A 26833-nucleotide genomic window follows, 5' to 3' on the forward strand; every position below is an offset into this window, starting at 1 on the left:
GATTAATAACAGTTACTGCATACATAATTTTCTTTTCAACTACTTGGTAATATTTTTGGTAGAATAACGTCTTGTGGTGCACCACTTTAATGACCTAGGTATTAAGATGCGACTAGACATTTCCTTTGTCTGCATTGTTGTCTTTAGTCTACTATTTTTTGTGCTTGAGCTCTGTCATGATTAGATGTAAGTTATTGCATTTGCTGCTGCTGTTTGTCAGGCATAGTACTTCTGAATTTCACTTTGTATTACTCTGTTAAGCCAGTTTTACTACAGATTTATTTTTCTTGTTGCTGCACATTGGCTCATAATAGTTGTAATGTTGCATTTTCTCTGCTAATTTAGATTTACAGCTGCTTGGTTTGGCAATTTGCATTTTTTTGTCATTGCTGTTTGTGTTAATTGTTTTGAGCTGCTGCATTGCCTCGTCCCGTAGTTTATGCATCTGTGCTCAGTAGATTTAAGTTAGCTTAAGAGGGGGTAGACTATATAAGAAACTGACTATGGGCAATAGGGAAAGAATGCATTGAGAAGTTGTATGAAAAAGATTTGGGTCAAAATGAGTATTGTACACTGAGAAATAATTATTTTGAAAGAAATATGAATATAATACAGAAAGCAGGTATAGATAGGACTTTTTAGGAATAATGATGAATGAAGGGAGACCTCCAAGAAGCAAAGAAAGTTTTGTTTGCAAAATACTGCAATAAAACAAACCCTGTCCTTTCCTTTTGTATTATTCCGCTATATGTTTGTGTACCCTTGTGTATTTATGTTCATCCTGTCTTTGTGTGTTTATCTGATAGAAAAATTCTACAAAATAAATTGTAATACTCAGCTACTTTCACTATGATGAGGAATACTGTTATCCTCAAATATATTTTGCATTAATAATATGTTATTTACTTTGTAAAGATGATTAGACATGATTTATTCTGTACTGTTGCTCATGTGTGAAGTTGATGTTTCAAACGTTATTCTGATCTTTTATGTAGGTACTTATAATTCCTGTAACACTGATGTATATGTTATTTCGATTCTTTTGTAAAGCCTGTATTACTACAAATGTTACCTGTATTATTATTTTTTAATGATGTTTTCTGTATCTTCGTAATTGTATTCTCATGTTATAAAATTGTAATTGTCACCAGTTCATCATATTATTAACTTGTAAGTTACATTTCACTGCACACGTTTCTGTTGGTCATAGTATCTGGACAATATGTGAGAAGTAGGGACTGTTACTGTTTGCACGTGTGTTAATAATTCAGCAAGGGAGTGCATAACAGCATTGCTGGTTCTAAGGACAATTCCAAAAACTTTGTGAGTGCACAAGTGGTGGTTATGGACTTGCTATATTATCCGCAAGACTCTTCAATGGAGATTGTGCACCTGCACAGTCACAACAGATGGCTGCTGGCCATCTCTACCAGGACTACAGTGGGTCTACTCTGTGATGACCTACCTACCAATATTCTTCAAAACTTCGACTGACACTGCTGTGGGTTTGCTCTGTTGTGGCCCATTACCTGTCTGCATGTCAAGAGTCAGCACTGTCTTTCCATTGGAAGGACAACACTACGTCTTCAAGACTGCATGGAAATCCACTACTTCAATGTGCATTTTCTTTTACTGCTCAGACTTTGAGAAAAACACTGCAATTTTACTGTGATGAACGATCAGGACTGTCTTTATGGACTGTGAGAAAATTTTAGCTTTTGACCAACATTGTATCAATAAGTGTGTGCATTTAATTTCTTTGTTTTTGTTATTGTAATTATGAAAAAATTTTTCAAATTTGTATTGGCCACTGCCCAAGACAATTTGTAAATTTTTTTGTGGGGAGCATGGGGGCTATGTAAGTAGACTGTATAGGATTCTTTATTGGTAACGCCACATAGCGCTCTGTATGAAAATCACTGGCTGTGCTGCGTGCGGTCTGTGGCTGGTTTGCATTGTTGTTGGCTATAGTAGTGTTGGGTAGTTGGCTGTTAACAGCGTGTAGCATTGCGCAGTTGGAGGTGAGCCGCCAGGAGTGGCGGATGTGGGGAGAGATATGGCGGAGTTTTGAAATTTGTAAGACTGGATGTCAGGAACTGCTATGTATGTTATGACTTTTCAACACTATTAGAGAACAATCAATGTATTTACCTTATCAAAATCTTTCATTTGCTAACTATGCCTATCAGTAGTTGGTGCCTTCAGTAGTTTGAATCTTTTATTTAGCTGGCAGTAGTGGCGCTCGCTGTATTGCAGTAGTTCGAGTAACGAAGATTTTTGTGAGGTAAGTGATTTGTGAAAGGTATAGGTTAATGTTAGTCAGGGCCATTCTTTGTAGCGATTACTGAAAGTCAGATTGCGTTACGCTAAAAGTATAGTGTGTCACTTTAGTGAATGTTTGAGTATGTTCAGTTTTGCTCAGCTGTTTGTTCATGAACCTCTTACATTATTTGCTTTTCACAGTGATTCAGAAATTTTTCTAAGGGGACGTTCCGCCGGGGGAAGCCTCAACCCGCCGGGAAGTTTCAATCTGCCAGGAAGTTTCATATCCGCACACACTCCAGCATGAGATTTTCACTCTGCAACGAATATTTGGTAACTATTTGAGAAGGATGAGTGACAACGGCTTTTGGAGATGTTACACACCCACACTGACGAAGTGACAATGTTTCAGCAGTATCTTTAATTGTGGTACCTGTAAATGACTTCTTTGACGCTACTTACAGTGGGTTCAAACTTTAGCTGACTCATCAATCTTCTGTATATCTTGAGGAACAAAGGCCTTGCTTACCTCTTTTCACTTATCTATAGATCTCGATGCATGACGCTTGGAAATCCATATTGAACCACTGCTTGACACAAAGACCAAATGCCATCTAGAAATGAACATAAAATATTTCCTTCATTATCTGACAGCTGGAGCACGTCTAGGAACATTCAACAGAGTATCAAAAACAGAATAGCACTGAAAACACGTTTTGTGAAAAAAAAAAATGCAACACGAAACATTAAATATTTCTACTCTTCAACTGTTCTGGAAGTTCACGTACGTTGATGAAAGCAACGGCGCTTCATCAAGAAAAAGAAGCGGGGACAAGGATTTTCAGAACTCAATCATCGATTGTTTTTAGAGTTCACGTAACCTGAAAAATCCAGCCATGCTTCACCTGGAAGGTAAAACTATCTCCATCATGCGCAGACTGCAGTAGCCAGCTGCAGTACTGACGTCGAGCAATAGTATCTGAAATGGTCAGTCGATGAACATTGATTTTGTTAAGTTTAAGATAAAGTTTGTACACTGATACACCAGTCGTAGGTGGTGGATGGCACAACGATTTTCTGACTTCCAAACCGTCTCCCAACTCGTCTAGTTTCGCAAAATGTTAGACCACCTGCTGGAGTTCTAGGAACGAGCCAAAGTGTCATTGGCATTCGGAGCCTGCCTATCCACTAAAGGATCTCGCGGTACATCGGACACAGCGCTTACGTCGCATGTAAGCACGCTGTATTTATCACGCTACAGAGCACTGTTTAAGGAAAAGCTACCTTGTGGATAGATTTGGCCTAGGTTGTTTGAAATTGAAGCCGATCACCTAAAAACGCGCGCGTGAGAGAGTGTGTGATTAGTTTCACACACACAAAGAGGGATCCGGAAGACAGGTGGTCATACTCCGACAGCCAACGACTACACTATGTAAACACCACTAAATGCTGTGAGCCGCACGGATCTATTCTTCCACGTTACACATTATCGACAACAGGCCGGGCTGACTCCTAGTGATGAGTCGTACTTAACACGCAGGCCAGACCAGAACAGTTCGCTCTGAATGAGTTTCCGGGCCCAAGCGCTGATTCTGCAACGATTCCATCAATCACGATTCCATCAATCACGATTCCATCAATCACAATTCTCACTCCAGAGCAGCCTCAGTGACGTCTCTGCCATTCACGTCAAGCTTCGCGACCCTACGAGTTACTGACTTACAATCCGCCCCCAGTAGCTGAGTGGTCAGCGCAACAGACTGTCAATCCTAAGGTCCCGGGTTCGATTCCCGGCTGGGTCGGAGATTTTCTCCGCTCAGGGACTGGGTGTTGTGTTCTCCTAATCATCATCATTTCATCCCCATCGACGCGCAAGTCGCCGAAGTGGCGTCAAATCGAAAGACTTGCACCAGGCGAACGGTCTACCCGACGGGAGGCCCTAGCCACACGAAATTTCATTTCATTTCACTGACTTACCGTGTGTTTCCTCCTCTCCAGAGAAGACAGGGAATCCATTGTCGTGGCAGATTTTCCCACTTGTAACTTTATTCCAGTTTCGCTTTCAAGCAGCTACAAGCCAGACTTTAAGTCCCTTAGGGAAGAAAAGTGTCGAACATCGTTCATTCAATTTGTACCTTAACTCTAAGCGTCCTATGGGATTATGACGACGGCCCACCAATGGTAGCCCCACGAATTTTAACCAATACTCGCACTTCTCCAGCACAAACGCGGGAAACTCTTGTAAGAGAACGCGACACTCATCTCTGACAGTGTTCTAGCTATAGTGGACACCGGGAGATCCTGAAGACCATCTCAGCAGAGGGTTCGAAACGACTATCATTTTAGAAGAAATGTGATACGGCCTAGCGCCCCAGAAGATTTTAACTTTAGTGACAACGCCCACGAAAGCCTGCAGACTCACAAACCTCTTGGCCATGTATCACCATCAGAAGACTGGAGAACCTTCGTAGAAGAGTAAATTACTAAGCGATCTGGCCTCTCTCTCCCGGTGTCGTGATAATGATGTTATTTCCAAATTCACGAGGATTACCCACCGTGTGCAGACAGTGAAAGCCAGAAGAATCTACTTAAGGGTGAGCCAAGCACTTTTTCGTGAAAGAATAAAGAGAATACGCAGAGACTTGAATTATGTTAGCTCCTTGTTGTAGCTGGTATTCACAGTCATAAAACATTTTATTAGACTATTGCAGTCGCTGGAGTGAAGATGATGTCCTTCAAATAAAAACTTACAACAATTTCGGCTTTAGGCCATTATCAAGTGCTGCTGAAAAATTCAGAATGGTTAAATTATTTTACAGATTCATTATGCATCTCGACGTTGTGCCGATTATGAAAGACATTTTAACTATATAGCCATGTTACTTACATGTTATGGCTTTAGGCCATGTAAACGTAATGTAAGCTGACACATTTGTATGTTTTTTTTTCTTTATTGTTATTTCCATTCCCCATCAGGGGAAGGTGGCAGCAGCATAAGCGCTGCTCTCCAGCAGAGACACAAAAATAGACAAAGACATTTAAAACAATATACAGAAGAAAACAAAGAAAACATGGCGGAATATAGAAAACAAAAAAGGCATAACAGAAGAAAAGATAGCATTCAAAGTGGCGACTGTAAATCGGAGACAAAAATCTAAAAAAATTAATTCACACAAAAAGACACTTGATTAAAAGGCACCAGGCAACATACAGCCAGAGCAGAAAAATCATGAAACGAATAAAACAGCCACCTGACAGAGGGCGTAGCATGGAACAGTCATGGACGATAAACAGGTCGAGCGCACAATTAAAACCACAGCTATTGATGCACAGGAGAAGAGCACCAAACACAACACTGATGTACCACACTGATGATGAAGATGATGAGAAAAACACAGATCTGCCAGGGGCATGGGGATGAGAGAGAAGGGAGAAGGGAGGGTAGAGGGGGGAGTGGGCAGGGGCGCGTCGAAGAGGGCTGGGGAGGGAAGGGCTTGGGAGGGACACAGCTGAGGAAGGGGTGCAGGGACTCGGGGGAGGGGGGGGCAAGGAGGAAAATTCGCTCTTCGACAAGGAGGGGAGAGGAAAAGGGGCGCCCTGGGGAGGGGAGGGAACAAGATCAGGTTACAGTTGGAAGGAAAGGTAGATGTCACGGCGAAGTTCAACATCTGGGAGGGGGAGGGGGAGGTGCTGGAAATTGCCCTGATGGAGGGTGTGAAGGTGTGTGGAGAGAGAGAGAGAGAGAGAGAGAGAGAGAGAGAGAGAGAGAAGGATACAGCGATAGAGGTGCAGCAACAGGTGGGGGGTGGAAAGGAATGAGGAAACCAGGGGTGGAGATCAAGCCTGTGGACAATGTAAACAATGTGGAGATGTTGAAGAAGAAGGAGGAGGAGGAGGTGGGGGAAGGGGATGAGGTCGTACAGGAGCTGTGTGGGGGAAGGAAGGCAGTTATGGAAGGCAAGGTGGAGCACATGGTGTTCAAGGATTTGGAGGGCCTTGTAAAAGTAGGTGGGTGCGGAGATCCAGACAATGCTAGTGTAACAGAGAATAGGACGGATGAGCGATTTGTAGGTGTGGAGGATGTAATCCTCATGTCTGGCCAGACAGGAGTTTCAGGAGGTGGAGGCAGGAATGGGCTTTCTGCTGGATAGACAGGAGGTGAAGGGTCCAGGTGAGGTGACGGTCGAGGGTGAGGCCAAGGTATCTCATTGTGGGGGTGAGCTGGATGGGACGACCATAAAGGATGAGGCAGAAGTCATGGCGCCAGAAGGAGCGGGTGGTGTGGCCTATGATGGTGTAACCAGTGGTTTGTTCGTCTCAACCCCTCCAAACCCCAGGTAATGAAGTGGTGAACTGGTCAAGATGGGTTTGGAGAGTGTGTTGGGACCGTTGAAGGGTAAGATAGAGAGCCAGGAAGGCAGTGTCATCAGTATATTGGAGAATGTGGACAGGTGGGGGTGGCTTGGGCATATTGGCGGTGTACAGGAGATAGAGGGGAGAGGACGGAGGCCTGGGGGATGCCAGCTGTAGGATAAAAAGAATTGGTGTTGTGGAGTGTGACATAGGAAGGATGGCGTGAGAGGAAGCAAGCGACCAGATGGACAAAACTGATAGGCAAAGTGTAGGTTTGGAGTTTAGAGGAGACATTTGTATGTCGTCGTCAATAATGTTAAATACATTCGTGACGTCGTTACTCAGTGCAATCACACACATTGTTTTATGATCTTTGAATACGTAAGTGCACATGTTCGTTAACCCAGCACTTGTCACAAATGCATTATACCACAGCTGCATACTACTGTACGCAGGGTACTAATAACCGCTTTGGCGCGTAAGCGGATTACAGAAATTGTTTTGCCATGTGTGGAGCGCCATTGCAGTCCAACGACTGTACTTGGAAGCGAAGAATATGCCCCTGTTACACAATTATGAAGTCTGCTATAAAATCTTACACGACTTATTCGATGTGTAATCCTCACGTTTAACTATGATGGTGTAAGAGTTACGTACACAAGGGGTATACATAACATCCTATGTGACTTATTTTTAAAACATCATGAATAAAGGAGAGGATTATAAGTCGAATTAGACACATATGCATAACGATGTTTAACACTTAACTGTAGGTATTCTTTTTTGCCCTCTCTTGCTGTTAAAATTGTACAGGATGAATATTAAAGCGTCGTAGGTTTATTGTATTAAAACTATGTAATCAAACTGACAGACAGTGAGATGTCACTCAGTACCTTATGTGCTACCAAATCAGTAGCACCCTCCCATGGAACCACCCTCGCTCAAATCCAATACAGCTGGCGTAACATTTTGTCAGCTTTACATGCATTATCAGTACATGAATTGACCATCGACTAGCAAACGAAATTAATATGAAAATACAATATAGTACTCTTCTCTATCTCAATCATATACAACGCGCCACCAGCCTCTAAGAGTAAAATAATAGATCGCAAAAGAGTGTACAGTATCGTTTTGACGGGAGATTGTCCTTTTATGAAATTCATACTACACTGCATTAATATTCGTCGGTGTATAAAATTCATAATACGATGTACACGCTAATTGTAGCTCAGGTTAACGTATTAATTCAGTGTAAGATCGAGTAAAAATTATCGAAGAATCGTTTGTTTCACAAGTCGGTTTGGTCATTTAGAAGATTATCAGGACCATTTTTGAGATGCTTATATATTTCCATGTCTTCTAGGACGCTCGTAACTCTTCCTTTTGGTACAGCGTGTAATACTGTCAGGGCTGTATCGATGTTACTATCATCATGTTTGTGTCGCACACTGTTTTATAAACCCCTCATTTTGTAAATTGGCTACTGTTATTGTAATTGTGTATTAATATGTTAGCTAGGGTGTTATTGGTGTGGAAGCTGACTTTGCGCAGGCTTTTAAGAAAACCCCTGTTAATTTTATCTGATATTGTGCCTACATATGGTAAGGTAGCACATTTATTCTTTTTGCGCGAATTTTACTCTCTAACTTAATTTCACTATTTAGGCCTGTATTTCCTTTTTTGACTTTGCATTCATATAGGTCTGTAACTAATTTGGCTTCGAACCAGTTGTTAATAGCCGCTTTTTGTAGTTTCCTTAGTTGTTTTTGTTTTCCGTCCTCATCCAGTGGTAGGGTACATAATCTATGTATCATACAGTTGAAGTATGCTAGCTTATGTTGTTTTGGATGACATGAGTCAATGTGTATAATGCAGTCTGTTGTGGGTTTTTGGAAGGTTCCAAATTCGTGTTTGGCCATTTACATTCTTGAGTCAGAGACCTTCCCGTTAACAATAACCTCCTTATGCATACCAAACACATGTTGCCCTACATCCTTCACTACTCCGATAATCACCTCCCGATAGCGCGTGGTGGGGTAGCCATCGGCCACCATCGCCAGATGTCTGTTCGGCTCCAACCCATCCTTCCCGACCCCATGGAACACCCTGTCCTAAGTCACTTCTTTCCCAGACTTACCATTACCTGTGCCACCATCTATGTCAGACCCTCGGCCCCTATTCCCTTCGACTTCCTTTGCCACTCTGACTGTACCTTCTCCTCCTACGTGATTGCCACCAACTTCAACATCCATAGTCGCTCCACCACTCAGCTATGGTGGCGGCATCGGTTCCTCACCATCCTCCAGGGTGACCTCTTTCCCCTTCCCCAACACACCCGCCCCGAATCCAATACCACTCCCGATGCCATCCTGGCCTTCCCCCAACCTCCTTGGCTGCATCACGGTGGATGTCCTCGACCGTATTTGTAGTGACCACCTCCCTGTCCTCACCATGTCAGACGGTCGTCGCCCCCATCCCAACCCTCGCATCGACCCTCCTCCAAAATATGTCCATGACTATTCCTGAGCCAACTGGAATGCCTACCGGGATACCCTCTCTACTTCGATCGATAGGCACCCCCTCGCCAACCACCACCCCGATGATGTTACCTGTGCCGCCACTTTTCTCCAGCAGACCTTGTCTGAGGTCTTGGAGGCAAATATCCCCACCATCGCCATCCACCTGCACCGCCCCATCTTACCCCCACAGGCCGACCCCCTTCGTTTCAAATGGCTCTGAGCACTATGGGACTCAACTGCTGAGGTCATTAGTCCCCTAGAACTTAGAACTAGTTAAACCTAACTAACCTAAGGACATCACAAACATCCATGCCCGAGGCAGGATTCGAACCTGCGACCGTAGCGGTCTTGCGGTTCCAGACTGCAGCGCCTTTAACCGCACGGCCACTTCGGCCGACTAACCCCCTTCGTGAATCCCGCTGTCTCTACCATGCAGTCCTTCACATGTGGGACCAGGACACACTACAACACCACCGGCAGCTCCAACGACACATACGAAACTTGCTCGCAGCCAAGAAATGCCAGGACTGGCGACAGAGGTACACTCACCGTGATGCTACCCTGCCTATTAACTCGTTTAAGTACTGGTCAGCCTTCCACCACCTTACAGGACCTAAACGACCCCTCCTCCCCTCTCCTTCATGGTGACCAGCCCTTTACTGATAACCTTAGTAATGCCAACCATTTTGCTTCCTACCTATCTGATATCTTTACCATCCCTGATGATCCCCAGTTCGATTACACCCTCTTTCCTGATGTCTGTGATCGAACTGACACCTCTGCCCCTGCCCCTCCACTCGCTCCTGGCTTCCAGTACTTGGACAACATTCTACACACTGAACTCAACACCCCAATCACCACTCAAGATATCATAGCTATACTACACACAAAACACAACACCACTCCCGGCCACGACCATGTTACCTACCATCACCTCTGTGAAGCTCTCGCCTCCTTCCTCTCCACCCTGCCCAGACTCTATAATGTGGTCTTGTCCACTGGCTTCTACCCCGACCTGTGGAAAACCTCCTGGATCGTCATGTTCCTGAAACCCGACAAACTGCCTTCCACTGTCTCGTCCTACCACCCTATCAGCCTCACCTTGGTCTTCAGCAAGGTCTTGGAATCTATCCTCATCCGGCACCTCCACCAACACCTCCACCAGCACCGCCTTCTTCCCACTACCCAATGTGACTTTCGACCATCCTTCTCTGCCGATGACCTTCACCTCACTCACCACACTCACCACCTCTCAAACTCCTCTCTGGCCGCACATGGGGTCTGGACGCCTCCACCATCCTCCACACTTAACATTGCAGATGAGGCATTTATATGCCCATCCACCTGGATTTCAGCCCCTTCCACCTACTATAAGTCCCTCCAAATTCTCGAACGCCATGCGCTTCGCCTCGCCTTGCTGTTCGCATCCATCTCCCATCCCCCACGCGGATCCTATATGACTTGATTCCCTTCCTGTATCTTCTCCTTTTCCTCGAATGGATACAGATCCTTTACACCTCCTGTAAGCTCGATCCCACACCTGCTTGTCTCTCCCATCCCAGCCTGCTGCTGTGCCTGTATTCTTGCATCCCACCTGCTCTCCATCTTCACACCCTCTATACCCTTGCCCAAGGTGGCTTCCGCCAACTCCCCCTCCCTGATGATGATCTTGTTCCCTCCATCTACCCCTCCTACCAGCTCTGAATCTCCCCTCCCATTCCTCCCCTTTGCCTCCAGAGCTCCCTCTCTCCCTCCTCACCTTCCTTTTCAACCCCTCTTCTCTCCCACTTCAGCCCCCCTCTGCGGGCTTCCAACCCCTCCCCTCTCCCCTCCCTGGGTTTCCAGCCCATCCCCTCTCCCCTACCCCCACTCTCTCTTCTTTCTCCCACTGGCTCCACCCCCTCCTTCCCACCCTTATACCTCTCCCTTCCACCTGGTGGCAGGTGCCCCCCCCCCCCAATCTTCATCAGTGTGTTTGTTGACTTATCAGCGAAGCATTCACAGTTTTTCTGTGTGTCAGTGTTTCTCCATTGTGTGCTACAGTGTTTTCATCAGTTTTCTCCTACGTTCGCATCTCCAACTGGATGTCTTTATCTGTACAACTGGTGACACCCTTTGTGTACAGTGCCTTCCATCGAACGCCTTCTAATATATTGTGAACAGCTCCTCATGTATTACCATGCTTTTTATGTTTCTATGTCTTCTATGTCTCTGTTGTGTCTATTGGCCAAAGAGCGGCGTATGTAGGCTGCTGCTGGCCTACCTCATATGAGGCATGACATAAGGAGAAAAAACGAGGAAAAAAGGACATACAAAATCTCGATGGTTGGATCCACTCCTTCGAAGACGACAGATTACAGAGCGTGGGCTACCATTAATGTGAAATCTCCGTTTTCGATACGGTTGTTGCTGTTGCTATTGCTGCCTGCCTGCCTGCCTGCCTGCCTCCGCGCCCACCCTAGTCGTTCGTCCGCCAGAGCCGCCGCCCGTTGCTCGCCACTGCCTGTGTGTCCGTCTGCCCACCTGCTCGCCCACCAGTCTTCCTGTTCGTCGCTGTCATCGTCCAGCCGCTGCCTGGAAGGATTCGCCGGACCGCTTTCACCACCTGCCGGAGGGCCTTCCGCCCCCTCTCGCTGATGGCGCTTTCGCTGTTGCCGCCGCCACCGCAGCCGCTGCCGCAGCCGCCGCCTTCATCCCCCACTTGCACGCCGCCACCATGTCCCACCCCACCACCTCCATCGTTTTCACCTCCACCTCCGCTGCTCCAACCATCATCACATGGACCTTGTCTGTCAGCCCCATCCCCGTCCATCCTTCTGTCCCTGCACACCCCACTCCTGTGCCGTTTGGCTGTCACTTCCCCTGACTCTCCCTCACCTTTAGCTGTCGCCCCATCGCCATGTACAGATTTCCCACCACTGCCTGCACCACCTATGACAGGCTCCCGGCTGGAATGGATTTCCACTCACCACGCCACAGTCTCTGCAACTCCCACATCCCCACTCCCTCCATCACCCAACCCTCAGGGAGGACCTGGCCCCCGCTATCTCCTACTGCAACCCATCCCCCTCTCCACAGTGTCCTGTCCAAGAAACCTTCTAAATGCTCTAATGCTGACCCTTCCCCCACCCTCTCCATGAGAAATAAACCCCTGATCCCAGTGACCAACCCACCCACCCACCCCTATGGATGCAAACGCAACCCCCACCCTTGGCACCCCTTTTTTCCTTTACAATCGTGACCCTCAATTCCTCGATACCTGCACCCTTACCCTGGCCTTCCAAAACTACTTCCCCAATGCCCCCCCATCTCCCTTCTCATTACTCGCAAGGAGTCAGTCCTCATTAAATCCTCCAATGCTTCATTCCATGACGATCTCCTCTCCAAAATCACAACTATGCAATTTGGCCAATGAGCCACCCTCACCATCTACCACACCCCGTCCTCTCCCCGAGAGCCTCAACCCCCTTGATGTCTGCTAACCTTCACCACCATGATCACGAAGCTTAGCCCTGTGGTCACGTAGGCTGAGGTGTTGGCGGAACTTTACTCCCATTCCAACATCAAAATTCATTCAGCCCATCATATCTTTAATGATACCAGGCCAACTTACCTTATGCCGATATTCACTGAATCTTCCTCCTCCTCCTCGTCGTCCTCCTCCATTGACCGCCTCTTACAGAGGGAGCCCTCATATAGCATCGCCATCATAAAGTGGACCCCTCCCGTTTCCCTGCCCAATCCTACTGCTGTCAACGCTGCCTCAAGTGCAATGAAATGTTACCGCCACCTGTAAGAGCCCCCCCTACCTGTCCCCAATGCAAAGGTTCCCACTTCTTAAAGAACTGCCCCAACCTCACCTTTCCCCCTCCTGTAACACCTATGATGAACCCTATCGCCCCTACTCCTAGAAATGTAAAGCGAAACCCCTCCCTTGACCCCTGAACTCACCATCCCTGTCCATCCCATCGATGAACCCATCCACACCAACAACTCGCTCCGCCTTCTCCCTACTGCAGAGGTAATCATCCATTTCATCAGCATTGTGCTCCAAAACTTCCACCGCTTCCACACCCTTTCCTATATCGCCCTCGCTGCCCATTCCATCTTCCATCTTACCACCTATGCCACCTACTCCCACAACCGTGCCCACTTCGCCTTCGTCCACCTCACCAACCTCGACTGGATCTCCCCTTTCATTTCGCAACATAATATCCACTCCCTGCCCACCCACAAACTACTCTTCCTCCACACCCTCTATCAGCACCTCGTCGATGCCTTCATCCTAAATGAAACCTTCCTTCAACCCCGATTCTCTGTCTTCACACCCTTCATTGCTCTGACAACCCGTACCCTCTGATGTGTGGCGGGGTTGATCTTCTCCTCAACAATCCTCCCAGCATCTCACCCCCACCATTACTGTCACATGTCCATCCTTGTACTCCCATCCCATGCGATTTCCTGGCCCACAGCGTTGTTGTTAGCTTCGATGAGACATCGTTATTCACTAACGTCACAGTATCAGATGAAATGGAGACCATAAAGGAAAAAGTTGCTCCAGATGTCTGTGGCTTTTGAATTATGTCTTCGTTCGAGCTATTTTAAATACAGTGGTGAATTCTATGAATAGGCTGATGGGTGACCCCATAGCAAGGCCATTTCGTCAGTTGCAGCTGATATTTTTATAGAACATTTTGAACAACAGGCATTAAGTAATGGTCCTTTGAAGCCTTCTTGTTGGCTCCGCTGTGTGGACGATACATTTGTTATTATGTCCACACAGAGAAGAACAACATGTGTTTCACAATTTGTTAAATGGAATTCACCCCAAAATCAAATTCACCTTGGAGGTTGAGAGGTCGGTCTCCCGTTCCTAGATGTGTTAGTCGGCTTCCTATACACTCTGTGACCTACAGTGTTATCAGATCTTCTGTAGACTAACCTCAACAGATACTTATATGCCATTTCGCACCACCACCCAACCCAGATGCAAGCAGTGCTCAACACTATGTCTTCAGGTGCCGAGAGCTTGGAATCGGAGTTTTTAAACGGTAAATTGAAGGCAAATGGCTATGATAGCTGTTCAATCGACAGGGCTTTGGGCGGAATATTAATCCCGCTGGTAAGAATGACGAGGAATCGCCTTCTCACTCTGTTAGGTTATCGTTCGTTTCTTGGGTCACTGACCACTTTGCCAGAATTCTAAAGATAAATGGTATCCAGACATTCTTTAGTCAAAACAAAACAAAAATTTTTTCGACGAAAAACGGATGCACCTGATTGCTGCAGGCCACATACCACTTGACAGACGGCTCCATTGCGGAGGCAAAGTGTATATAGGCGAAACGGGAAGAACTGTTACAGAACGCGTTATGGAACACCAACGGCACATGCGACTAAAACAAAATGTAAACTCGTCAGTAGCGGAACATCATGAGAACTGCGGCTCTAACATAGACTAATAACGTGCATGTACTGGCGAAGGAAACTATAGGCTTCTGGCATCGTGGCTCCCAGCCATCAAGGAAGTGAATATGCGATCGCTGTGTGCGAGTAACAGACAACGCGCTGCAGGTCCGCAAAATATTATTGTCCGCCAAGATTAAACATTCCCCCTCTCTTGCTCTGTCTGCTTCTCATCTAGATGACGGTCGACCAATAGCAGTAGGAGGAATTTCAACCAATAACCCTTCTCCAGCGTGAGCGTAGAATTGTACCTTTCCATTTAATAACTATGGGACACCAATAGTATCCACAAGAGTTTAGCCAATAACGCTCTTCCATCTGCATCAGCGCGGGAATATTAGCGTACGACGATAGCCCGCCCCTCCAATGGTAGCCACAAGAATTTTCCCGCAGTTGTGCTGGAGAAGTGAGAGTACTGGTTAAAACTCCCCTTTATAAGAGAACGCGACACTGGCCTCTGACAGTGTTATATCAACGGTAGACACCGGAAGTTCCTGAAGAAGATCCTAGCAGAGGGGTCGAAACGTCGATTATTCTAGAGGACATATGAGGCAGCCTAACACCCCAGAAGATTTTAACTTTAGCAAAAAATGTCCTTTGCTATATTGCTTGGAGGGATAAAAAATAAAACATGGTCGACAGCCCGCGCGTCGCTCACTAAAACGGCCGATAACTCAGACGCCAAACACAAACGAGAAAGTAAGTGGCTAAAAAAAGGGTATTCTTTCGGGAAATGGAGGACCTTCAGAGGTTGAGGGCAATGAGCGCAAAGTGAAAAACTTTTTCAGTCACTGCTAGCTGGCCTTTTTTTTTTTTAAAAAAATGATAGTGCACAGCAATCACTCGCCCTTTTTTTGCAGGTTTTATTTGTCACTTGTAAATCATATCGCAGTCACTGAGTGCACCCATATTGCTAATGGAAGGTAGCCAAATTGATATTTTCTGTGCGGCCGTCGGCGGTTGTATCAGAATGGACACACATTTGACACTGTCGATAACGTAAATGAACGCATTGCCCACTACCCGCTCTCTCCTGCACCCGCTCCAAACCCCCACATAAGTAAAGGTACGGATGTTCTGGTGCAAACTACGCTGTCTGGGACTTTTGTGGTTCTTGCGTCACTATCCGTCTACTCGACAGCAAACCTGCGCAGTGCAAAGCGAGGAGACCAGCTGTGCCAGCGAGGCGCTCTACTAGCTCATTTGTCATTCGGGACACGTCGTTAAGAGGCCAGTTGTTGCATACTAAAACCTCAGATCTGTGCTAATGGTCGACAGACCTCAATGCATGAACTGGAAACGTTGCCGCCATAAATTGTATCCACTATACTTGATTTAGTGCTACTCTATGTTTGTAATTCCATGCAAGTGTTAATCAGTCATACAGTAGCAAACATTCACGTGAACTACGTTGCATATGAAGATATCCTTTCAATGAACGTCCGAGAAACAGCGCTTTATTTCCTTATGGTAATCTTAGCAACATGTCATATCAGCAGCAAAAGGTTAACTGGCCACCCCAGGATATCATGAAATTAAAAAATAAAAGTTTTATAATAACTTTATGCAAAATACAGATATTGTGTACTTTAAAGTGATGATGATAGCAATTTCATTAACGAATTTTCAGTGAAATTGAAGACGAATCACAAGACTACTTGAATGGAATGAACAACCTAGTGAGTACAGACGATGGACTGAGGTTGAACCGAAGAAAAACGAAAGCCATGAGGTGTAACAGAAATGACTTAAGTTTAGAGCCAAACTTCAAAATTACGGTACACAGAGTAGATTTAGTGAAGGAATTTTGCTTTATCTGTCCTGCTACCTTGGAAGCAAAATAACGCATGAGAGATATAAAAAACAGACAAGCAAACTAGGACATTCCTGGGCAACAGCGGTCTCCTGATATCTAATTTCATCCTTCGTTTGGGGAATAATTTTTGCGAATATACGTTTGGAGCACAGAACTGTACGCGACTGAACCGTGGGCTCTGGGAAAATGAGAGGAGGTGAAAATGAAGTGGAAACGTAAGATACGAAATGAGAAACTCGTCGTACTCTTCGATACAACACGCTTCTACAGCACCACAACTCGCATGTTCTTGTTTCTGTTTTTCTTCAGTTCCCGTGCCGGAAAAGATGAAACGACATGTGTTCAGACACCATGGTATTAGAGGGAGTCTTACAGGGTAAAATCCGTAGGCGAGATAGATTGGAATGCATTCAAAAAATAACTAAAAACCGTGTGTGGAAATGCTACGCCGAAATGTAGAGGATGGTGTGGAATAGGAAGTGGTCGTGCTTTTAACGTTGTTGTGGTACCTAGTGAAGAAACCTTGCATCTGCCTGGTTATCTCGATCTGTGGATTTCTGGATACCGTGCGAAATGTTTTCGGAATCTATCCTGGGTGACGTTTAGGAGATCATTCTGCTCGATATGCCATTTACACACAGATATTTCTGTTCTGTATCTTGTTGCATCATCCGTCTTAGAGAAATGCACGCCCAAAGCTATTGTACAGCCATCCACTAGCCCCATTTTTTTTGCTTGCTACCGCAACTCAGGCCGAGAAATGACACAGCCTTATTTCTCTTCGACTTCGACCTTCAGTGGGTATTATTTTTAGCAGAACGTGGAATTCTGATGCGCATAAATACCGTGTGTATCTCGATTTCATAAAGGAAGGCGTGTTTACGTATTGCACTGCGTGTAATCTTTTAACGCTGCATGCAGAACGAATACAATGGCAGCCAGGTCTGCCTGCATGTTTTGTGTGTGTGTGTGTGTGTGTGTGTGTGTGTGTGTGTGTGTGTGTTGGGAGGGGGGGGGGGGGTTGCTAGGGAGCGGAGTCCACTTTCGCCATTCGAGCGGACCTTGAGTGGCAATATATCAGGGACTGCGCAGTAGCAACACCCTGTGCTCTGAAGATAGTGAGTGTCCTCTGCGAAAGGAAACTCGCCGGCAGTCGCTACGCGACGCAGGCAGACATATGGCTCTGCTAGACCCACAAGTTAGCATGCCGTTCGTGTGCTGAGGATGTAACGTGAGGCAGAAACTTTAGTGTGTAGAAACACTTCATACCTGTCAAAGGCTGACTTCGACTAACGCTTTTGGAGGAGAAGTGGACTTCTCGAACTCATCTTGCAGGAACTCTGATTGAAATATTAAGTTTTCCAAATAGAATCCACGTCAGATTCTGCACAGAATTTAACTTTGCTAAGGTTTAGCGGATATTAATCGAATAAAAAAATTGTTAGGAGAATAGGAGACAGTACAATTCACACATGTGTACATTATGGGCAGCAGAAATGATCTACAGAACAACCATAGAATATCTGTTGTGGGATATTACAGGAAACATCCCTCCCTGCCAACCATCGCTGATTCTCGAGCACCAGTAATCCAGAATCCTAATGTGCTTTTCTGGTAAGACATCCTGAAAGTCACAGCACCCATATGACTGTCTTGATCAATATTTCTTGACTTCTGGGAAGCATCTGACCAAGCACCACACCAATGCTTATTAACTAGAGCGCAATCATTTGAAGCATCAAACAAAATATATGACTCAAAGATTTCTTGAAAGATGTACAAGTAAACTGAGGCATGCCCCAGGCGAATGCGTTTGGACCCTTGCCCCTCATGTAGTTTGTTAACATTGTGTGTCATGTAATTAATAGTGGCCCCCGGACTTTTTGAATGTGACACAGTTGTCTATATCCAGTCAGGTGTTTGTAACATTTCAAAGTGATGCAAAAATTGACGCCTTAGCTTGTATCTTCTGAAGAGATAAACTCTGTCATTCAAGAAACACCAAATCTTACAAAGACATTTAGTACATTTTTGAATGTGTTAACTGATATCGATATTTCAGTCATTGGATTGTGAGTACTGAAATCGTAATCATTCGTCCCGAGCTCCACATGAGAATAGGTCGAGAATAAACTAGAATACTTGGCACAATGGGAAATCCATTTGCTATGCACCTCACAGTGGTTTGCGTAGTGCGTACGTAGATGTAAATAGTACTTCGTTCGAACTTGTTAAACTTACCTTGAACAAAATGTCGCAATAAAATTAATGTCATCACCACTGTTGCAGCAGGATGTATCAAAATATGGTAAATTTCGTAGTCAGTCGAAATACAGCGAGTAAAAACTATTACGCTGTGTTACAAGGCAATGGAGTACGGAAGCAATTTAAATAGTGATCTTTGTAGTTTTTTCCAGCGACGATACTATATTCCGCGCTGACCAGTTGCAGCTGTAGCGGCGCATCGAAAGCTAAGTACTAATTAATTGTTTGTGTATAGTGGTTTATTTAGGAACTTTAGTAGTCTTCAACCGGTGTTCTTGGTGTTTTCTGGTGAAATAGTTTCCAAAAATTTCTTCTGAAATTGTTTTCAGTTTCGTTACTGTGTCATTAGACGTTTGATTTTCTTTCTGTGTTAGTATTTTGTTATATTCTCATTTGTTGTTGATTAATACTGTCAATAATAGTAGTTACTTCCCTCGTAGAGCAGGTTTTTTTATCATCATCTTATTGAAATAAAAAACTACTTTATCTAAGTTCCGCTAGTACAATAACTGTAAAATTTTACCATGAGTGAGAAATGTGGGCTTTGCCGTAGGTTCCTGAGTAGTGGATTGCGGTGAGAGTCTTGTTCGAAGTATTTTCACCGTGTGTGTGGGGGGGGGGGGGCGCAGTGGGGAAGTCAGTGGGCATTCTGGTGAGATCCTCTCCTGGGACTGCAGGTTATGTAGCAAGAGTAAGTTGATAGAGGAGCAGGAGCGTAAGATCTGTGCCCTTCAGGTGCAGTTGAAAAACGCACAGGAGTAGCTAGATAGGATGAGGAGGGAGAAGGGGGTTGGGGAATGGGAGCTGGCTGTTGGCAAGAGATCTGCTAGGAGAAGGAGATTTTCAGATAGTTGGTCATATCTATTGCAAACACCAATAGTAAAACTGTCAGAGTCTAGTGGAGAGGAATCTCTAGTAGCTGTAGATGTAGGAAGTATGCAGCAGTCCTCAGCAGTTACGGTGGCTAGGACAGTTTCAAAGTCCAAGAGAAAGAAGAAAGTTCTGCTGTTAGGTAGTTCTCATGGTAGAGGTGTATGCCAGCAGTTGCAGGAAGTGTTGGGGAGTGAGTACCAGGTCACCAGCATTGTAAAGCCTAATGCGGGATTGGCTCAGGTGACTTAACATAGGGGGGGTTATGTAGGGATTTTACTAAAGAGGATCAGGTAGTGATTGTGGGTGGGGCTGGTAATAATATTGACAGGGATGGGGAATATGGCTATCTTTTCCAAGTCACCATATATGTCACTCAGACTGGCGACACGAATGTGCATTTCTTGGAACTGTTTCAGCGTCACGATCGATCTCATCTTAATACAGCCGACAGGCGTAATAACATGAGACTTGGGGGTGCACTGATGACAGAAGGCATGAGTCAGACTCCACCTACACCACTGAAATGTATCAACAGGACGGGTTTCCCTAGACATGGCCTGCACCTCAACAGGTATGGAAAGGGGAGGTTGGCAAAGATTATAGGTGACAGCATAGGCGGGTGTGGTGGGATCACTCATGGGAAAATTCCTGTATTAGTGGATGTTAGAGCTGTACCTTTTTTAGATTGAAGTCAGCTGATAGGTATTCCTGCTTAAGGGAAGTCTCTCTAACAAAGAAACCACTTTCGACAAAGCTTAGGTATCCGATTGATGAGGGAATTAGTATATTTCATCAAAATATACGAGGTTGGAGATAAAGTTAGTGAATTGCTTATAGATGTTGACTCTGAAATTATTGGTACATCTGAACACTTCTGAAATAAGGAGATAATTCAGAGGCTTCCTTTACCAGGATACAGGTTGACTGGCAGCTTTTCTAGGAGCTCTTTTCGATGTGGGCGAGTAGCCATGTATGTGAAAAACTGTATTCCATTCGAGTCAATTGATGTTTAAAGTACTGCACTGAAAAGGTGTTTGAATGTTGCACAGGTGTGGTTAAATTTAGTGGAGCTAAACTTCTAACTGTTGTTATTTATAGATCCCCAGACTCCAATTTCACAATATTTTTGCTAAAGCTAGAGGAGGTTCTTGGTTCACTTTATAGGAAATACGAAAAGTTAGTTGTATGTGGTGACTTCAGTATTAATTGTATAAGTGAATGTGCAAGGAAAAGGATGCTGGTAGACCTCCTTAATTCATATAATCTTATGCAAACCGTATTCTTTCCAACGAGAGTGCAAGGGAACAGTAGAACAACCATAGAATGCCATTCTAGTAATGAGGAATGAACAAAAATATTGTCTGTTAGCAAAAAGGCGAATGGCCTTTCATATCATGATGCACAAATTTTAACTCTAAAAGATGTTTGTGCTGCAACACATGTTAAATATAGTTATCAGTTTTTTTAGGAAAGCTGATCCAGTTGCTGTAGAGACCTTTGTAAACCTTATCAAGGAACAAGAGTGGCAAGATATTTATTGTCTATTGTATCTGCACTATAAATATGTGCTCTTTGAAAGTTGTTTTCCGTTAGGAACGTTCAAAACAAGGTACTAGGACAAACAGGGAGCCTGGGTGGATGACTAGAGGGATAAGAATATCCTGTAGAACAAAGTGGCATTTATATCAGAACGTTAGAAATAGTCAAAATCTAAATGCAGCAGCCCATTACAAACAGTATTGTAAGGTGCTTAAAAAGTTATTAGAAAGGCATAAAGTATGTGGTATGCAGATAGAATAGCTAAGTCTCGGGATAAAATTGCAGACCAGCCACTTCCTTTCCATATCCTCGACCTGTCTCTAAAACCATATGGTCAGTTGTAATCAGTGCGTAGTGGGAATGTCCGTGTTACTGATAAGTCGCATATATGTACAGTATTTAATAATCACTTTCTGAATATAGCAGCTGAACTAAATAGAAACCTAGTTTTAACAGGGAATCATAGAGTCGTAGAAAAAAAGTGTTCCGAGACTGTTACCCGAAATACTTCTCCATGATAGTGACAAGAGGGAGATTGAGTTAATAATTAAACCACTAAAGGCCAAGAACTCTCATGGGTATGACGGGGTATCTAGCAGAATACTGAGGTATTGTTCTATGTATGTTAGCCCAGTACTTAGCCATATCTGTAACTTTTCCTTTAGGAGTGGTCGGTTTCCTGACCGATTAAAGTACTCGGTAGTGAAACCACTTTATAAAAAGGGAGACAGGGATAATGTTGACAATTATAGACCTATTTCCATGTCATCGGTGTTTGCTGAAGTTATCGAGAGGGTTGTATATACAATGTTACTGGAGCATTTAAACTCACATAATTTGCTGTCAAATGTACAGTTTGGTTTTAGAAATGGTTTAACAACTGAAAATGCTATATTCTCTTTTCTCTGTGAGGTTTTGGACGGATTAAATAAATGGTTGCGACCGCTAAGTGTTTTGTTTGATTTAACTAAGGCTTTTGACTGTGTTGACCACAAAATATTACTGCAGAAGGTGGACCATTATAGAGTAAGGGGAGTAGCTTACAATTGGTTCGCCTCTTACTTTAAGAAGAGAAAGCAGAAGGTAATTCTCCGCAATATTGAGAGTGTTGGTGATGTTCAGTCCCAATGGGGCACTGTTAAGTGGGGCGTTCCCAAGGGTTGGTGCTGGGGCCACTGCTGTTTCTTATTTATATAAATGATATGCCTTCTAGTATTACAGGTGATTCAAAAATATTTCTGTTTGGTGATGACACCAGCTTGGTAGTGAAGGATCTTGTGTGTAATATTGAAACAGTATCAAATAATGTAGTTCATGAAATAAGGTCGTGGCTTGTAGAAAATAATTTGATGCCAAATCACAGTAAGACTCAGTTTTTACAGTTTCTAACTCACAATTCAACAACAACCGATATTTTGATCAGACAGAATGGGCATATTATAAGCGAGACAGAACAGTTCAAGTTCCTAGGCGTTCGGATAGATAGTAAGCTGTTGTGGAAAGCCCACGTCCAGAATGTTGTTCAGAAACTAAATGCTGCTTTATTTACCATTAGAACAGTATCTGAAATAAGTGACAGTTCAACACGAACAGTAGTCTACTTCGCATATTTTCATACGCTCATGTCATATGGTATTATGTTTTGAGGTAATTCTTCTGATCCAAAAAGGGTATTTTTGGCTCAAAACGGGCTGTTCGAGCTATATGTGGTGTAAGTTCGAGTACCTCTTCTCGACCCCTATTCAATAGTCTGGGAATTTTGACATTGACCTCACAGTATATATTTTCTTTAATGTCGTTTGTTGTTAGCAATATTAGCTTATTCCCAAGAGTTAGCAGCTTTCACTCAGTTACTACTAGGCAGAAATCAAATCTGCATGTGGAATGCACTTCCTTGACTCTTGTGCAGAAAGGAGTGCAGTATTCTGCTGCATCCATTTTCAATAAGCTATCTCAAGAACTCAAAAATCTTAGCAGTAGCCCAAACACTTCAGTCTAAACTGAAGAGTTTCCTCATGGCTCACTCCTATTCTGTCGAGGAGCTCCTGGAAGAGCTAAAAAATTAAGCAAATTCCAGTGTTACATTGTTCGTTTTCTTTATTTAAACTTACGAATTGTAGCCTGAATATGTTACTTATATTTCATTTTATCTGTTTCTACTATCGTGTTATAATTTCATGTATTGACTCGTTCCATGACCATGGAGACTTCTCCTTCATTTGGTCCAACGGAATAATAATAAATAAATAAAATAAATAAATAAAAATAAATTATATACACTATGCGATGAAAAGTATCCGGACACCCCCAAAAACATACGTTTTTCATATTAGGTGCATTGTGCTGCCACCTACTGCCTGGTACTCCGTATCAGCGACCTCAGGAGACATTAGAGAGAGAGAGAGAGAGAGAGAGAGAGAGAGAGAGAGAGAGAGCGCAGAATGGGGCTCTCCGCGGAACTCACGTACTTCGAACGGTGTCAGGTGATTTGATGTCACTTGTGTCATACGTCTGTACGCGAGATTTCCACACTTCTAAACATCCCTGGTTCCACTGTTTCCGATGTGATAGTAAAGTGGAAACGTGAACGCGTGCAGCACAAGAGCGTACAGGCCGACATCGTCTGTTGACTAACAGAGACCGCCGACACTTTAAGAGGGCAGACATCTATCCAGACCATCACACAGGAATTCCAAACTACATCAGGATCCACTGCAAGTGCTATGACAGTTACGCAGGAGGTGAGAAAACTTTGGCTTGTGAGCAGCCGCTCGACCATGATATCACACACCACGCTGGTAAATGCCAAATGACGCCTCGGTTGGTGTAACGAGCGTAAACACTGGACGATTGAACAGTGGAGAAACGTTGTGTGGAGTGACGAATCACGGTACACAATGTGGCTATCAGATGGCAGGGTGTGGGTATGGCGAATGCCCGGTGAACGTCATCTGCTAGCGTGTGTAGTGCCAACAGTAAAATTCGCTGGCGGTGGTGTTATTGTGTGGTCGTGTTTTTCATGGAGGGGGCTTGCACCCCTTGTTTTACGTGGCACTAACATAGCAAAGGCCTACACTGATGTTTTAAGCACCTTCATACTTACCACTGTTGATTGCATCTATCACCATCCCCGAATTGGTCTTCAACACGATCGAGCACCTGTTCATAATGAACGGCCTGTAGTAGAGTGTGCAGGCCAGTCCATTACAGGGATATTATTGTCGTGTAACCAGAGTCCTGACCTGAATCCTATAGAACAGCTTTGGGATGTTTTGGAACGCCGACTTCGTGCCAGGCCTCACCGACCGACTTCGATACCTCCAGTGCAGCACTCCGTGAAGACTGGGCTGCCAGTCCCCAAGAAACCTTCCAGCACGTTGCCCGTGAGACTGGAAGCTGTCATTAAGGCTAGGGGTGAACCAAAACCATACTGAATTCCAGCATTACCGATGGAGGGCACCACGAACATTTAAGTCACTCTCAGCCAGTTATGAGGATACTTTTGATCACATAGTGTAGCTGCAAATGCTTCTATGACTCCACATTATCTGCTATTCATGTACGCTACCCCAACGACCGGAAGGGGTTGAGAATGTTTGGAATAATAGAATGCTGTGAGAAAACTGTTCTGAAAATTTCGTTGCTAGATATCCAGCAAAAAATGGGTGTATCCCTTTAAATACCGAATAATCGTGAATGCAAAATTCAAACAACGTAATTGCATAAGGTAACTGAACCTGAGAGTACCTGACTATTCACTTGTGTAAGTTCTAAGTGACCTGTTTGTCCAATCTAAACTAGATAAAAGAGAGATCAAATAATTTCACAAGCAAGATTACTATAAAATTTTAGACTTCATTCGACGAAACCCAAATTGGAAACACTGCAACCATAGTAACAAACAGCCGAATCTCAAGCAACCACATGGCTGACTGACGGTGTTTCTTTGTAGAATGGGCATCACCCTTTTTCTTAAAATACTCAGCAAACAAGCTAACTAAAATAAATAAATGCAAGAGAACTAAGAAAAAAAGAACTCAAGAAACGTCAATTGTGCTGAGTGCACTGCAGGTTTACGTCGTATAACTGGCTTGAAACGAACAGCATTGCAGATCTAAGTCCTAACCGGTGATTTTACTTTATGATTAAAAATCGTGGTCGCGTTGTAACCCTGAGTACAATAGTGCCGAAAAAGAACGGATTAGTAATTTTCACCCTAATATACTTCATCCTTTTGAAATTTCTCACTGCTTGACGGATACTTGCACCTAGACTGTCCATCCTCTCTACCATCTGGAACACGATTAATGAAAAATGGCGGAGCGCCGCTAATGATAAAACTTGGCTCATCTTTGAAGCGGATGGGAGAGCTTCCTATCAACCCCCAAAGCTTCCACCAATACAAGTGCATCTTTGAATGAACTTACTCCACTCCATAACCGATTCAACATAATACGAACGGGGAAAGGAAGTGCACAATCAAGTAAGTAAATAAATAAATAAATAAATAAATAAATAAAATCGTGTGGTTCCCTTTGAAAGTGGCTCTCGGTATCATAACAAAATAAGAGTATGATCAGTATACCATCATTAATAAGGAACACGGTGTACCTTGAGATAAAGTAATTGAAGGGGGAAAGGGGGTGGATGGACAACCAGTTCCGTCTAAGACTATTGTGCGCACTAATTTACTTCGTAACATCGTCAAGAATGTAGCCTGGAAAGCGGAAGGTATCTATGTTATTTGTAGTGTGTTAACAAGCGAGATAATCGCATACCGAGGGCGCGCTACACTCATCAGCTGAGTGCATTAACGCTCGCCGCCGACAGAGCTGTACGTACGTCGCTTCCTGGACCCGGCTGACAAGATGGCGACGGCGATTGCGCGGCTGCTGCCCCGCGCCCCCTGGAATGGGCGGTTAATTCTCCCAGCGCAGCTCTCTCGCCGACTTTCTCCAGACGCGGACGTGGAAGTGCTCGCACATCCAGCGACCGCTGTAGGGGCAAGTCTACAACCCGGCCCCCCCATGTATGGAGGGCTGAGCCGGCCCCTGGAATCCGCACCAGCTCTCCTCCTGCAGAATGCCGCCCGGTGCTGCCCGGTCTCTGTCCACACTGCACGGCAGGAGGCGGCTGGCAATTCCCATCTCTATACCACTCCAAGTTACGTGAGGGGCATTCAGTAAATCATGCAACAATTTTTGTCGTCCAGTTTCGGTTGAAAAATGCGGAATTCATGAAACTCGGGGAATATTCCACGATGTCCCATAGAATTCCGACAGGTGGCGGCGCCATAAATAGCCTCCAAAATGGCTTCTGTAACGGAGGTGCCTTCCAAGCAGAGAGGTGTCATTGCAATGCTGTGGTTTTCACCAAAAGGAAGTCATATTCATTGGCGCTTGCAGAACGTCTCCGGTGACCTGGCAGTGAACAAAAGCACGAAGAGTCGTTGGGCGAGGCGTCTGCTACCATCGCAATAAGGTCGTGTGAACTTGTCTGATCACCCGCGCGCTGGCAGGCCGCGCACTGCTGTGACTTATGCAGTGCTGGAACGTGCGGACACTCTTATACGAGGTGATCGACGGATCACAGTCAAACACCTCGCTACAAAACTGGACGTCTTTGTTGGTGTGCCGACACACTTTTCCACCAGTTGGGTTACTCAAAGGTGTACGCCCGCCAGGTTCCTCATCGCCTAATACAAGTCTTTAAAGAGCAACGAAGGATCATCTGTGCG

General features: G+C 44.7%; 1 protein-coding gene across 1 annotated transcript; it reads right to left on the reverse strand.

Annotated features, from left to right (window-relative positions):
- Nucleotides 1–11595: 11595 nt before the first annotated feature.
- Nucleotides 11596–26243, reverse strand: LOC124599218 (ctenidin-3-like). Its single transcript, XM_047136062.1, has 2 exons — nucleotides 26161–26243; nucleotides 11596–12085 (listed from the first exon to the last, which is right to left on the reverse strand). Exons 1-2 carry the CDS (start codon nucleotides 26241–26243, stop codon nucleotides 11596–11598), a joined length of 573 nt encoding a protein of 190 aa, XP_046992018.1.
- Between the last annotated feature and the right edge of the window lie 590 nt (nucleotides 26244–26833).

This window comes from Schistocerca americana, chromosome 1 (genome assembly GCF_021461395.2).
Source record: "Schistocerca americana isolate TAMUIC-IGC-003095 chromosome 1, iqSchAmer2.1, whole genome shotgun sequence".
In the NCBI taxonomy this organism is placed as follows: Eukaryota; Metazoa; Arthropoda; class Insecta; order Orthoptera; family Acrididae; genus Schistocerca; species Schistocerca americana.

Coding starts and splice junctions, on each gene's coding strand:
- LOC124599218 (XM_047136062.1), bottom strand. CDS start 26,243: ATGGGAATTGCCAGCCGCCTCCTGCCGTGCAGTGTGGACAGAGACCGG. Junction 12,086..26,160: donor ATTCTGCAGGAGGAGAGCTG/GTGCGGATTCCA, acceptor AATCCATTCCAG/CCGGGAGCCTGTCATAGGTG.